At 43.8% G+C, this 14,935-nt stretch overlaps 1 protein-coding gene across 1 annotated transcript in view; it reads left to right on the top strand.

Annotated features, from left to right (window-relative positions):
- The window catches only part of c11h1orf210 (chromosome 11 C1orf210 homolog), a 49,465-nt gene that overhangs the window by 29,117 nt on the left and 5,413 nt on the right, over window positions 1–14,935 (top strand). The window contains exon 4 of the mRNA XM_043698904.1: window positions 3,986–4,150. Coding sequence (XP_043554839.1) covers window positions 3,986–4,150 — 165 coding nt within the window. The remainder of the gene's footprint in view (window positions 1–3,985; window positions 4,151–14,935) is intronic.

The raw sequence follows: 14,935 nt of genomic DNA, 5'->3' as shown, positions 1-14,935 counted from the left end.
GTGCCAGGGTGGGAGGGTGGGTCGTAGGGGGGCGTGGGCCTGACCAGGTAGTCACGGAGGGAACGGTCTTTGCGGAAGGCGGGGAGGGGTGGGGAGGGAAATATATCCCTGGTAGTGGGTCTTTTTGGAGGTGGCGGAAATGTCGGCGGATGATTTGGTTTATGCGAAGTTTTGTAGGGTGGAAGGTGAGCACCAGGGGCGTTCTGAACTTGTTACGGTTGGAGGGCTGGGGTCTGAGGGCGGAGGTGCGGGATGTGGACGAGATGCGTTGGAGGGCATCTTTAACCACGTGGGAAGGGAAATTGCGGTCTCTAAAGAAGGAGGCCATCTGGTGTGTTCTGTGGTGGAACTGGTCCTCCTGGGAGCAGATACGGCGGAGGCGGAGGAATTGGGAATACGGGATGGCATTTGAAATGTTCAGCCACAGGGTGGTGGGGTTGATTGGTGCGGGTGTCCCAGAGATGTTCTCTAAAGCGCTCTGTGAGAAGGCGTCCAGTCTCCCCAACGTAAAGGAGACTGCATTGAGAGCAATGGATACAATAAATAACATTGATGGACGTGCAGGTGAAACTTTGATGGATGTGGATAGCTCCTTTGGGGCTTTGGACGAAGATAAGGGGGGAGGTGTGGGCGCAGGTTTGCAATTCCTGCGGTGGCAGGAGAAGGTGCCAGGATGAGAGGGTAGCATTTTAGGGGGCGTGGACCTGATCAGGTAGTTGTGGAGGGAACGGTCTTTGCAGAAAGCAGATAGGCATGGGGAGGGAAATATATCCCTGGTGGTGGGGTCCATTCGTAGGTGGCATAAATGTCGGCAGATGACATGATTTATGCGGAGGTTGGTAGTGAGGACCGGGGTGGGGGGGGCGAGTTCTGTCCTTGTTACGGTTGGAGGGGTGAGGTTTGAGGACAGAGGTGCGGGATGTGGATGAGATACGTTGGAGGGCATCTTCAACCATGTGGAAAAGGAAATTAGTCTTTAAAGGAGGCCATCTGGTGTGTTCTGTGGTGGAACTGGTCCTCCTAGGAGCAGATGTGGCAGAGGCGGAGGAATTGGGAATACGGGATAGCAAATTTTCCAGCAAGTAGGGTGGAAGGAGGTGTAATCCAGGTAGCTGTGGGAGTCAGTGGGTTTGTAAAAAATGTCAGTGTTGAGTCAGTACTCGTGGATGGAGATGGAGACCTCTAGGAAGGGGAGGGAGGTGTCAGAGATGGTCCAGATGAATTTAAGGTTGGGGTAGATTGTGTTGGTGAAGTTGATGAACTGTTCGACCTCCTTGTGGGAGCACGAGATGGCGCTGATGCAGTCATCAATGTAGCGGAGGAAGAGATGGGGTGTGGTGCAACTCCAGAAGATGAACTGTTCTCTGTAGCTGACAAAGAGACAGGCATAGCTGGGGCCCATGTGGGTGCCCATGGCTACCCCTTTTGTCTGGAGGAAGTGGGAGGGTTGGAAGGAGAAATTGTGAGGAGTGCTGCATTGTCCAGTGAACCATCTGTCAAATAAGTTCAACTGGGGGCCAGTCATCCCCCTCAAGTGAATGTAAAACATCCTGCAACACATATTTGCAGAAGAACAGGAAACGTCTCCCTCGAGCTTTGTCTATATTTATTTATCCCTCAATCAACAAAGCCAGGCAATCCTTCAACAATGCAATAGATCCAAGTTATGCATTCTGACAACAAACAGTTATAGAACATGGTGTACAATTAAACATCTAAGAAGTTCAAAACATTCCCATGCTCATTGAAAAGGGAGCCCAGTGCATCAGTGAAAATGACAAGGCTTAAGCATTTGCAACCCGCTGCCAAAAGCACTAAGTGGATGATCCCTCTCACCTTGATTTTGATGCCAATCTTCAGTCAATTTAATTCGCTCCAAGTGATATATGAAGAGTTAATCAAAAGCACTGGATATACCATAGGTTTTGGATCCTGTCAATAAACTGAATGTAACACTGAAGACTTGTGATCTAAACCCAGCCACAGTCCCAACCAAACTGTTGCCCTGTAGATATAATCTGGCATTGACCCAACAATGTGCACATTTGCCCAGCTACATCCGGTCTTCAAAAAGTAGGATAAATCCAATTCTTGGAAGTCTTAAATTTTGAAGACTTGTGAAGATTATTTCACGTCTTGTGGAAATACCTGGAGTGTATTTTTTTTTAAGAGATAATTGAAAGGTCACTTTGGAGATTGTATTTCTTTAAAAATAAGACTCCCTAGAAATCACATGACTGGTGATACAGCTTCTAATGTAGACACCTACTGGGGCTGTTTGAACAGCAACTGCATGGGGAATACTACAGTAACTGAAAGCAAGCAGCATGCAAGGATGAGCTACCCAGCTGATCTTTCCAATTTCTAAAGGAGCACACTTCTTTAATGTTCTGAAAAAAGTGGCTGGAGGAACCTCTCAATATTGTATTCCCTGAGCAAACTGTGCCTGAGAGACTTCAGAAATAAGCAAATGTGATTAGTGATTTGATCACATGTGCCAAAATATCAGAGCACCAGACACCAGAATATTCTGTACATTATCCTTTGCCTTCAAGAGTAACTCATTGGCCATAGTTTTTTTTTCAGAAAGGCACTTTCTGTTTTCTTGAAGAGTGTGTGTCTGTGTGTGTGTGTATGTCTCTGTGTGTCTGTGTGGCTGTGTGTGTGTATGTTTGCTTGCGTGCGTGTGTGTTTTGGGGACATTTAAAGGGGTAAGCATTTATAATTCAATATTGCTGACCGTGTTAACTTCACCAATAAATTTTGTTTTGATGGTGAGACAGTAATTTTGTTCATTAAGAAAGCTGGTTGATAGATTTTTTTTAAACTTTCAAACCTAATACAGGTAAATTATTTAATTGCCCATGAGATTTTAGGTTTTAGATATAAAACTATTGTAACCAATGATTTTAATTAACCATTTTGGTAACTGGTTAAATTACATTTATTCCATGTTGTGACCCTTGGAGTAGTGGTACAAGACCGACAGTGCACCCATCCAGCCTCAGTGATAACAGTTGACTCATGCAAGGCCAGTTAGGGATCAGCAATAAATGTTGACTATTCCAGTCACACCCTACTAACATACACATTTCTGTGGCTCAAACTTTGGTTGTAAAAGTTCTTTCTTTTTTTCTGCACAATTGTAAATTGTCATTTTGTTTACACCATAACAGAACTGTAAATTTCATTTTTGTATAATACAACTTGTTAACACCACCAGATCCATTTGAGAAATAGCTTCTGTTCAAATGCTTTCTTCACTCAACAATATAACCATATAGAGTGAACAACATTTCTACTAGGGATATTAGGGATAATATGACTGCAAACACATTCATGATTTTGCCAGATTAAATTAGCATTTATTAGTACAATTCAGGCTCTTGAGACATAATGGCCATTGAAATACTTCTAAAATTGTGATGACATAGGTAAATGTTGTCATCAATTTGTGCTTGCAGGGCCCCACAAATATCATAACTGGCTAGATATCAGGTTTTGATGGTGTTGGCCGTGGGGTAAACATTGATCCATTCTTGAAATCAATTTTCCCTGTTCTTCTGCCTGTCATGGAATCTTTTACATGGTTCACACTATAGGATAGGCATGATATTGAATCGAAAAGATGGTACCTGAGACAGTGCAGCAGCCTTCAAACATGCATTGAAGTATCCACCTGCATTATCTGCTCAAATCTATGTAGTGGGACCTAACTCTAATGAATATCTAATTCAAACTACTACAAAGAGCCAAAACTGATATCTAAACCGAGTCTCCTAATTCTAAGGAGCAGGTTGTTAGGACAAGGCAGAATATTTGTATTTCACAGATTGCACCAGCTAATTTATCAACTGCATCAAGAGACACAATTTGTGTTTGTCCAGATCTCGAAGTGAAATGACCACAACTTGAAGATGCTTTCTTATGACCCTGAATGTGTTGAGTAAAGAGTATTGTGAAAGTCTTTCCATCTTTCTGTTAGACCTTGCAGAAGACATTCAGTGTATGTCCCCGCCAGAGCTCCAGGGCAAGGATTTGCTGAATCTAGATCTCTCATCGGAGTCCTGCCCAGGAAAGTCCAAAAGATTTCTTCGCCTTGCAAATTCAAATATGTCAAATTCCACGGTCACAGTTGTCACCAACCAGAGTAAGTCAAATGCACAATCTTTGTAAATTACTTTATATTTCTCAAAAATATTTATATGATATAGTTAGTTGTGTTCAGATAACCTGAATTTAATATGAGAAAGGTCAGCCACACGGTACAAAAATGTCTGCATTAATGATTTTTTAAACTACCAAGTGCAATATATATTCATCTGCATCTTTACTTCAAGTGGTAATAATATTGACTGAACCTCAATATGCTTTGACGCAAAGCATTCCATATTCTCTCTGCAGAGACTTTTCCTAACTTCCCCTTTAATATTTAAATCTTTTTAAAGATTTTTAAGAATGGTCCTGCCATAACAAAATGTGATAAAAATGTTTTAGATACAAAACTATTGTAACCAATAACTTTTTTTGTTGGCACTTCCTATTTATTTCTCTTCAGAATTCAATGTGTAGACTCCCTCCTCTGAACTGCTTTTCAATATTGTGATTTCTTTGTTGATAGTAACTTAGAGTCATACAGATGAACAGACGGAAACAGACCCTTCAGTCCAGCTTGTCCGTGCCGACCAGATATGCCAACCCAATCTAGTCCCATCTTCCGGCACCCGGCCCATATCGCTCCAAACCCTTCCTATTCATATACCCATCCAGATGCCTTTTAAATGTTGCAATTCTAATAACCTCCACCACTCTGCCAGCCCATTCCATTCACATACTACCCTCTAGATGAAAAAGTTGCCCCTGAGAGTCTTTTTTTTAATCTTTCCCCTCTCACTCTAAACCTATGACCTCTAATTCTGGACTACCCCACACCAGAGAAGAGACTTTGTCTATTTATGAGTTGGAGATGCCGGTGTTGGACTGTGTACAAAGTTAAAAATCATACAACACCAGGTTATCATCCAACAGGTTTAATGGGAAGCACTAGCTTTCGGAGCAGCGCTCCTTCATCAGGTGGTTGTTTCCTTGGACTATAACCTGGTATTGTTTGATTTTTAACTTTGTCTATTTATCTTATTCATGCCCCTCATGATTTTATAAACCTCTATAAGGTCACTTCTCAGCCTCCAATGCTTCAAGGAAATCAGCCCTAGCTATTCAACCTCTCCCTATAGATCAAATCCTCCAACCCTGGCAACATCCTTGTAAATCTTTTCTGAGTTCTTTCAAGTTGCACTATATCCTTCTGATAGTAAGGAGAACAGAATTGCACACAAAATTCAAAAAGTGGCCTAACCAATGTCCTGTACAGCCACACCGTGACCTCCCAACTCCTGTACTCAATACTCTCACCAATAAAGGAAAGCATACCAAACGTCTTCTTCACTATCCTATCTACCTGCGACTCCACTTTCAAGGCGTTATGAACCTGCACTCCAAGGTCTCTTTGTTCAGCCTAGGACCTTATCATTACGTATATAAATCCTGCTAAGGTTTGCTTTCCCAAAATGCAGCACTTCACATTTATCTAAATTAAATTCCATCTGCCACGTCTCAGCCCATTGGCTCATCTGATCAAGATCCCATTGTAATCTGAGGTAACCTTCTTCGCTGTCCACTACACCTCCAATTTTGGTGTCATCTGCAAACTTACTAACTATACCTCTTATGCTCACATCCAAATCGTTAATATAAATGACAAAAAGTAGTGGACCCAGCAGCGATCCTTGTGGCACTCCACTGGTCACAGGCCTCCAGTGTGAAAAACAACCCTCCACCATCACCCTCTGTCTTCCACCTTTGAGCCAGTTCTGTATCCAAATGGCTAGTTCTCCCTGTATTCCGTGAGATCTAACCTTGCTAACCAGTCTCCCATGGGGAACCTTGTCGAATGCCTTACTGACGTGCATATAGATCATGCCCACCATTCTGCTCTCATCAATCCCCTTTTTTACTTCTTCAAAAAACTCAATCAAGATTTTGAGACATGATTTCCCATGCACAAAGCCATGCTGACTATCGCTAATCAGTCCTTGCCTTTCCAAATACATGTACATCCTGTCCCTCAAAATTCCCTCCAACAACTTGCCCACCACTGACATCAGGCTCACTGGTCAATAGTTCCCTGGATTGTCCTTACTACCCTTTTTAAACAGTGGCACCAGATTAGTCAACCTCCAGTCTTCCGGCACCCCACCTGTGACTATCGATGATACAAATATCTCAGCAAGAGGCCTAGCAATCACTTCCCTTGCTTCCCACAGAGTTCTCGGGTACACCTGATCAGGTCCTGGAGATTTATGCACTTTTATGTGATTCAAGACATCCAGCACTTCCTCCTCTGTATTATGGACATTTTTCAAGATGTCACCATCTACTTTGTTTACTGTCCCTGTTCATTCTGAATTGGGTTTTGTGTTTTAAAATCTGCATATATATCTGGTTAATAAAGCCTCATATTACATTTTGTGAAGTAGTTACACAGTTTATTACATAATGCTTTCAGGAGAGTACAATGACATAGTAACATTGAGACCACAGGGGCATAACTTACACTCAGCTAAGATTGGTAAATAGCGGGGTGGAGGTGGAGGGAAGGAAATTTTTTTTTAAAAAAAGAAATAGGCTTTATTCATAACATTTTTAAAAGTATAAAAGATTTTGGTGACCATTACAACATGGTCCACTCAATACGATTGTAATGAACTTCATATTTATAAAGTACATTCCATGTCATGTGTCTAGTCGAGAGTGTGGTGCTGGAAAAGCACAGCAGATCAGGCAGTCTCTGAGGAGTAGGAGAATCGACCTTTCAGGCATAAGCCTGATGAGGGGCTTATGCATGAAACATCGACTCTCCTGCTCCTCGGATGCTGCTTGACCTGCTGTGCTTTTCCAGCACCACACTCTCGACTCTGATCTCCAGCATCTGCAGTCCTCACTTTGTCCCGTGTCATGTATATAGCCAAAGGGCAAAACATGTCAAATTGGAAGTGCAATAGATATTACATTTCCTCTATATACCTTATTCCAGTCTTAGAGCACCTTAATACATTTCCAATATCCTGCATCTTACTCATCTGGACGTTCTTTCTGTCACAAAAAAAGGGAATATTCAAAAGCTTGAAAAGCACCTCCAGGTAACTTATTCTTAATTTATTGATAGTCTACCTATTTAGGAATTTTGGAATATAATATATGTCAATGTAATGACTCCAGACGGTCACTTATAGAGCTCCAGGTATATAAACTCATGCATGTCTCATGAATGCAGTTCTCTCTCATGTTTGTTATATTTTGCCACAAGAGGGACTACAGCATCCTCTATCTATTTCACCACTAGGGAAAATGCATTTTCCTGCAGCTATGAGCAACAACTAATATCAACTTCAATGAAACTAAACCTTAGATCAAATCTATAATAAGCCGATGATCATTCCGCTAGTTACCATTCAAGTATTGAAGGTAAACGTAAGCCCCAGGTTCTTAAGGTTTTGAAATAGGATCTAGCCTGTTCATTTCAAATAAAATGAAATATATTGAGCAATCAGTATGACTGTAGTGTAAAGTGCTTGCAACCTTGTGGTCTGTCAGTTTATCTGATAACCTCATTGATGATACCTTCAGCAATTTTTCAATTGGTACTTCACATTTACAAATAAATCCGTAGTTTCAGAAGTGAAAGAGGAAGTGAAAGACCACTCACTATTATAGCTTTTTTAAAATCACTGAATCATTTCCACCCTTGTAGCAATTACCAAAGCAAAGAGGTATCTATGCAAATCATAGATAAAACATTCGCTTGAATGTTGTTTCCACTTTTGGATGCACAATTTTAGGAAAGTTGTAAAGCCAATCAACACAACACTGAAGATACTTGAGGCATGAAGGTGACAAATTACAACTATTTTTGAAAAAAAAGCAAAAGAGCAAGATAAGGATACATCATAAATTGTGAAGGGTGGGAAGGTAAATGGAGAAAACTCATACCCACAAGTTATGGGTGCGATAAAAATTGACCATTGTCATAATTCCTATAGACAGTAGAAACTTTTTAAAAGAAATTTGAATGGCCAGTTAATAGTTGAAAGGATGGCAAAGCAAGATTAGATATTTTAAGACTTTTATTGGAACAAATAGAATAAACATACTAAATACTATTCTTGTAGGCCACCTATACTTTTCTACTTTTAGCACAATCAAAAAGCCAACTTCACAATGATACTTTCTCTGTCTTTTAAGTATAGACTTATTTCTCTCAGAACCAATCCTATGTGATGTGGCACCCCAAAGGATATGTGGCCTGGTGACCATTACCTCTGGAATGTCCTGGTGAGGGTTTTCCTAACAATACACTTTCAGTATAAACTACCTGAATCTTCCAGTTCTGTTTCAAATCCTCATGACTTAGTTATTTTCACTCCAAGCGTGAGCACTCACTCACACTTAGTGTGCTGAACCATAGAAACCTTTGCTTCTAGCTGCTGCCTCTTTCCCAGACTTTTCTTCAGCGCTGGGGGTGGGTGAATGGAGAGCTGCAGAAAAAGGGGGAGGTGGGGACTGGGTGGTGAAGTGGGGATAGATGAAGACAGGTAGAATGTATGATCTGGTTGGTCAATGCGAGGTTGGTGGCAGTGAGGAGTGGAAGGGAGGGGGAGAGGCTGGGATGGGAGTCAGGGGATAGGAAGGGATGTTATTTAAAACTGGAGAACTTAATGTTGAGCCCTCCGGGCTGTAGGCTGCCCAGGCGGAAGATGAGGCATTGTTCCTCCAATTTGCAATTTGGTTCGTTGTGACAATGGAGGAGGCCAAGGATGGTCATGTCGAAAAGGGAGTGGGAGGGAGAATTGAAATGGGCGGTGACTGGGAGGTCCGCTTAGCCCCTGTGTGCCTGACTGAGATGCTCGGCGAACTGTTCCCTAAGTTTAAGTTTGGTCTCCCCGAAGTAGAGAAGACGACATGGGGAGCACCTGATGCAATAAACTAGGTTGGAAGAGAGGCAGGTGAACCTCTGTCACACCTGGAAGGACTGTTTGTGGCCCTGGATGGAGGTGATGGGGGCTGGGGGGTGTGGGGGGGTTGGTTGTGCTGGCAGGTTTTGCATCTTTTCCAGTTGCAGGGGAAGGTACCGGGGGGTTCGGCAGGGTTGGTGGGGAGAGTGGCACAAACCAAGGGAACAATCCTTGCAGAAGGCAGAGAGGGGTGGGGATGGGAAGATGTTCTTGGTGGCGGGGTCTAGTTGAAGTTGGCAGAAGTGTTTAAGGATAATGCAATGGGTGCGGAGACTGTTGGGGTGGTAAGTGAGGACAAGGGGACCCTGTCTTTATTGCATTTGGTGGGCGGGGAGGTTTGGAGCACTGGAACAGAGAATGGAGGTGGTGTTGCAAAGGGCTATCTGGATGACAGAGGAAGGAAAAGCATGTTGTTCAAAATAGGTGGACATCTGGGATGCTCGCGAGAAAAATGTCTCCTCGTCAGAGCAGATGTGGTGGAAGCGGCGGAATTTGGAGTATGGGATGAAGTTCTTACAGGATATTGGTTGGGAGGAGGTGTAGTCCAGGTAGTTATGGGAGTTTGTAGGTTTGTAGTAAACCTCTGTCTAGACAGCCATCTGCTGAACAGCATTTACTCCCCATTCCACTGTTCTAAACCACCCCCCACCAAACACAATAAAGACAGAATCCTCACCTACCACCCCTATCAATCTCCGCTTCCAACGCATCATCCTTAAACACTTCTGCCAACTCCAACTAGACCCCACCACCAAGAACAGCTTCCCCTTCCCACCCATCTCTGCCTTCGCCATTCCTTGGTTTGCACCACTCTCCCAAGCAGCCCATCCCTGAACCCCCTAGGTACCTTCCAATTATGAAGACCTTTCACCTTATTTTTTGAAATAAAAAACAACCAGAGACTCCCCTGGGCTTGTTGTCATGCAGACTTCAGAATCCTTTCGTTTCACCTTTACTTAAAGGCATAATCATGAACGATAACAATCTTATAAACCCCATATTTATAACACAATAAATTTAGAATCTTTACTAAAAGAATGAAAGGAGAAGTTAAGAACATACCTTTATGTAGGAGTTAATAAAGACATTGACACTCCCTTTCTACAAATAGTGATGGAGAAATTTATGATGATTTTACAAGGGAAGTAAATGAGTATTTGAAGGATGGGGCAAAACAAATTGAACTTTCAGAGAGCAGTATTAGGCTGCAATAAAATCGCCCTGTCTGATGTGCAATTCTGTTTTTTTTTTGTAATTCCCTCTCCACCCTGTTCAGCCTTTCTTCCACAGTGTCCATGCTGACTGTGACTTTGAGCATATTGCAGTGCCGTTTCACTACACTCAGTTTTAAGATGGACTTGCTGACCACTATTACCAACACCAGTGTTTCCCCAATGACTAATCGGTGTGACCCTATTTTCATGCATCAGACTTTGTGTGACACTCTGACTGAAAATGAGCAGGGTTCCAGTTAGTGTTGAGCATGGCAGAAGACTTGAATGGGGATGTGGGGGAAGGGGAACCTACAGGCATGGAGGGGAGTGTGGGAAGGGTTTTAGTTGCAGTAGTGGAGGTGAAATGAGTTGAATGTGTCCCCCACGTCTTCCTCATTACCCTTTCTCTTCAGCAGCACTCTCAACTTGCCCTCACCTCACTGATATGCTGCATCTCCTCATTCCTTCACTAACACTCGTCTTTCTCAAGCCATGTCCTTCAATTTCCCCTGTGGGACAGTTGATGAAGAGGTGAGCAGAATGAACACCCACCATTTCACACACCCTCTCAAACAGTGAGCAAAATAAAAACCAAAAGAACTGCGGATGCTGTAAGTCAGAAACAAAAACTGAAATTGCTGGAAAAGCTCAGCAGGTCTAGTAGCATCTGAGGTCAGAAATCAGAGTTAATGTTTTGGGTCCTCAGACCCTTTGGCAGACAGTGAACAATCAATTAGGCCACGCCCTCCAGTAGGTAAAACGTGAATATTTTGAAAAGTCCACTCAGCTGTCCACTCAGGGATCAGAGCTGGTGACAGCAAAATCTTATCTCAAGACCCTACTGTTTTGGAAGCCCTGACATCCACACACTTTTACATCAGGGTTTATTACATCAGGCACGATCATAAAATATTCTCCATGCTCTATTTGCAATTCCTGTTCTGATATACAAGGTGATAGGCTAGGCAGGGGAACTTGAGATAATTCTTTTAACGTTATTGAGTAGTATGTTAAAATGGCTTCTGTCATGATGTGCTTCACATTTTACTGAACAATCTGGATGGATCAGATTGTTCGAGGGTAAAAATACAAAGTTGAAATACTGTATAGGCAGAGTTCGAGTAATAAGAACACTATCTGCTGCACTGCACGTTCTACTTTGATTAAAGAAGGTCCAATATTTTTGCTAGCTACCCTCCTAATCTGATAAATTATTTGTGAGTGTGTAAAGCACCATGAGATAAGGCACCAATTAGTGAAAGTACGTCCTTTGGCTGCCGTTACATGCTGTGAGTTGTCCTTGCCAAAACACCTCTGCAATTGCTGCCAACACAATGCAGTCCATAGAAATCTGCCTTAACTATTTAATAGTTAATTTACTTATTCATTGAAATCAACACTTTGCTCATGCTTTTCTTTATAGAATCCCCTAATGATCTCGAGGCAAATTTGAGCGTGAGTTAGTGATCTCAGTAATAGCTCAGGCTTTCTCCCACCATTTTTTAAAATGTGTATTTACAAGAAAGTAAGCATTTTCTATAATCAGAACAAAATCTCCTGTGAAGCAAAAGCCCAAGGCAACAATCAGGGAAAAGACTTTTAGAGTTTTTAAAAATCACTTGTATGATGAATTGGAATGGTCAGTTCTCCCAGTACAGGGATTTTTCTAGGTTGGTTTAGTTTAGGAGTTAGAAAGTGCTGGGGACAGAGAAGCAGCTCCAGTGAAAAAGAAGTTCCATGCTTCAGAAAATGATCCCTGGTTGATCCTCTTTCTCTAATATCTCTCCTCAAGAACCGAGGTTTGAATTTACCTTTTTTGCCAAGTGGTTTGACTCAGGTTAAAATCATTAATTATTTTTTATTTACAATAAAATAATAACATGGGAAGATTCAATTATCTAATACATTGTTGGCACAAGAAAATAAAAAGGAGAGAGCTATTCAGTAGGAGAAAAGATATCCTTTTTGTGTATGCTTTTTTGTGTATAGCTTAATAGTCTGTGAAGATTTGAGATGAACCATTTTCCCAGATTCCATGTGCTGGGATTATGTCGAGATAATGGGAAGTTTCCACTAACACACAAGGCACAATTGGCATTGAGACTGAACTAACTGAAAAGTGGTCAAAATATTTGCTGTTGTTTTTCTTGTAGTTTGTGATTAAATGTTCTTCCCTGTTTAAGAGGGGGAGGCATGAAGCTATTGAGAGCAATAAATCAGTGTTCTCAGCTATTCATAGCTTCTTCATATTTGATGACAAATATTGTATTCAGGTCCAGATACATAGAGTCATAGAGATGTACAGCATGGAAACAGACCCTTCGATCCAACCCATCCATGCCGACCAGATATCCCAACCCAATCTAGTCCCACCTGCCAGCAGCCGGCCCATATCCCTCCAAACCCTTCCTATTCATATGCTCATCCAAATGCCTCTTAAATGTTGCAATTGTACCAGCCTCCACCACATCCTCTGGCAGCTCATTCCATACACGTACCACCTTCTGTGTGAAAAAGTTGCCCCTTAGATCTCTTTTATATCTTTCCCCTCTCACCGTAAACCTATGTCCTCTAGTTTTGGATTCCCCGACCCCAGGGAAGAGACCTTGTCTATTTACCCTATCCATGCCCCTCATAATTTTGTAAACCTCTATAAGGTCACTCCTCAGCCTTCGATGCTCCAGGGAAAACAGCCCCAGCCTGTTCAGCCTCTCCCTATAGCTCAATCCTCCAATCCTGGCAACATCCTTGTAAATCTTTTCTGAACCCCTTCAAGTTTCACAACATCCTTCCGATAGGAAGGAGACCAGAATTGCACGCAATATTCCAAAAGTGGCCTTACCAATGTCCCGTACAGCCGCAACATGACCTCCCAACTCCTGTACTCAATACTCTGACCAATAAAGGAAAGCATACCAAATGCCTTCTATCAACCTCCATAACTAGCACTCCTCAAACATTCCAGAAGATTCCCCAGGCCTCTGGAACTGCTCAGACACCATTAGCCATGCGGCTGGTACAGCCACCATCCCCACGCTGATTGATGACATCACTTCCACCCCCATCATGGCCACTTCCATAGCCACTTACACCCCTCACAATTCCTCATGCACCACACGTGGCATCACTTCCGCCCCTCACATTCATGGCTGATGTCACACGCTCAGTAACTTCCACCCCCACCAACACCACTCATCTGCATTCTGCTAACATGCCCCCCACAGATCCCACTATCACCATCCCTGACCCCCAGAATCCTGAGGGAAACACCACCCTGCTCTTGACTCTACCCCTATTCCCCCCACCACCACACCCACTTCAGTTACAGGCTCTGCACCCACTCCCAGCTCCACACCCACAACAGGCCCTAGCTCCCAACCCTGCCGAGTTTTCACCATCCCTCCAGACCTCCCCCTCACTGAGGACGAACGATCAGTCCTCAGCAAAGGACTCACCTTCATCCCCCGCCGCCCACGCATCAATGAATTTAATACACGCCGTGACGTCGAACACTTCTTCCGCCGCCTCTGCCTCCAAGCTTACTTTCACAATCAGGACTCCCGCCCACCTTCCGAGGACCCCTTCGCCCACCTCCAACACACTCCATCCACCTGGACACCCCGTGCTGGCCTATTACCTGGCCTTGACCTCTTCATTTCCAATTGCCACGGGGGCATTAACCGCCTTAACCTGTCTACCCCTCTCCCCCACTCCAACCTCTCATCCTTACAACACACAGCCCTCCACTCCCTCTGCTCCAATCCTGACCTCACCATCAAACCAGCAGATAAAGGGGGCGCAGTGGTAGTCTGGTGCACTGACTTCTACACTGCTGAAACCAGACGCCAACTCGAGGACACCTCCTCCTACCGCCCTCGTGACCATGACCCCACCCGCCCATCACCAAACCATCATCTCCTAGACCATACAGAACTTCATCACCTCAGGAGGTCTCCCACCCACAGCTTCCAACCTCATAGTCCGGGAACCCCGGTTCTACCTCCTTCCCAAGATCCACAAGCCTGACCACCCCGGCCGACCTATTGTCTCAGCATGCTCCTGCCCCACTGAACTCATTTCTACCTCAACACTGTCCTATCCCCCCTAGTCCAGGAACTCCCCACGTACGTTCGAGAAATCACCCATGCCCTCCAAGACTTCCTTTTCCCCGGCCCCCAATGCCTCATCTTCACCATGGATATCCAATCCCTCTACACCTCCATCCGCCATGACCAGGGCCTCCAAGCCCTCCGTTTCTTCCTCTCCCGACGTCCCCAACAGTACCCTTCCACCGACACTCTCATTCGTTTGGCCGAACTGGTCCTCACCCTTAACAATTTCTCCTTTGAATCCTCCCACTTTCTCCAGACCAAAGGGGTAACCATGGGCACCCATATGGGCCCCAACTATACCTGTCTCTTTGTTGCCTACGTAGAACAGTCCATCTTCCGTAATTACACCGGCACCACTCCCCACCTCTTCCACCGCTACATTGATGATTGCATTGCCGCCACTTCATGCTCCCGCGAGGAGGTTGAGCAATTCATCAACTTCACCAACACATTCCACCCTGACCTTAAATTTACCGGGACCAGCTCTGACACCTCCCTCCCCTTCCTGGACCTCTCCACCTCCATTAATGACGACCGA

Source organism: Chiloscyllium plagiosum, chromosome 11 (genome assembly GCF_004010195.1).
Source record: "Chiloscyllium plagiosum isolate BGI_BamShark_2017 chromosome 11, ASM401019v2, whole genome shotgun sequence".
NCBI lineage: Eukaryota > Metazoa > Chordata > Chondrichthyes > Orectolobiformes > Hemiscylliidae > Chiloscyllium > Chiloscyllium plagiosum.
Note: the sequence above shows the minus strand (reverse complement) of the source record. Positions and strands in the feature narration are given on the sequence as shown.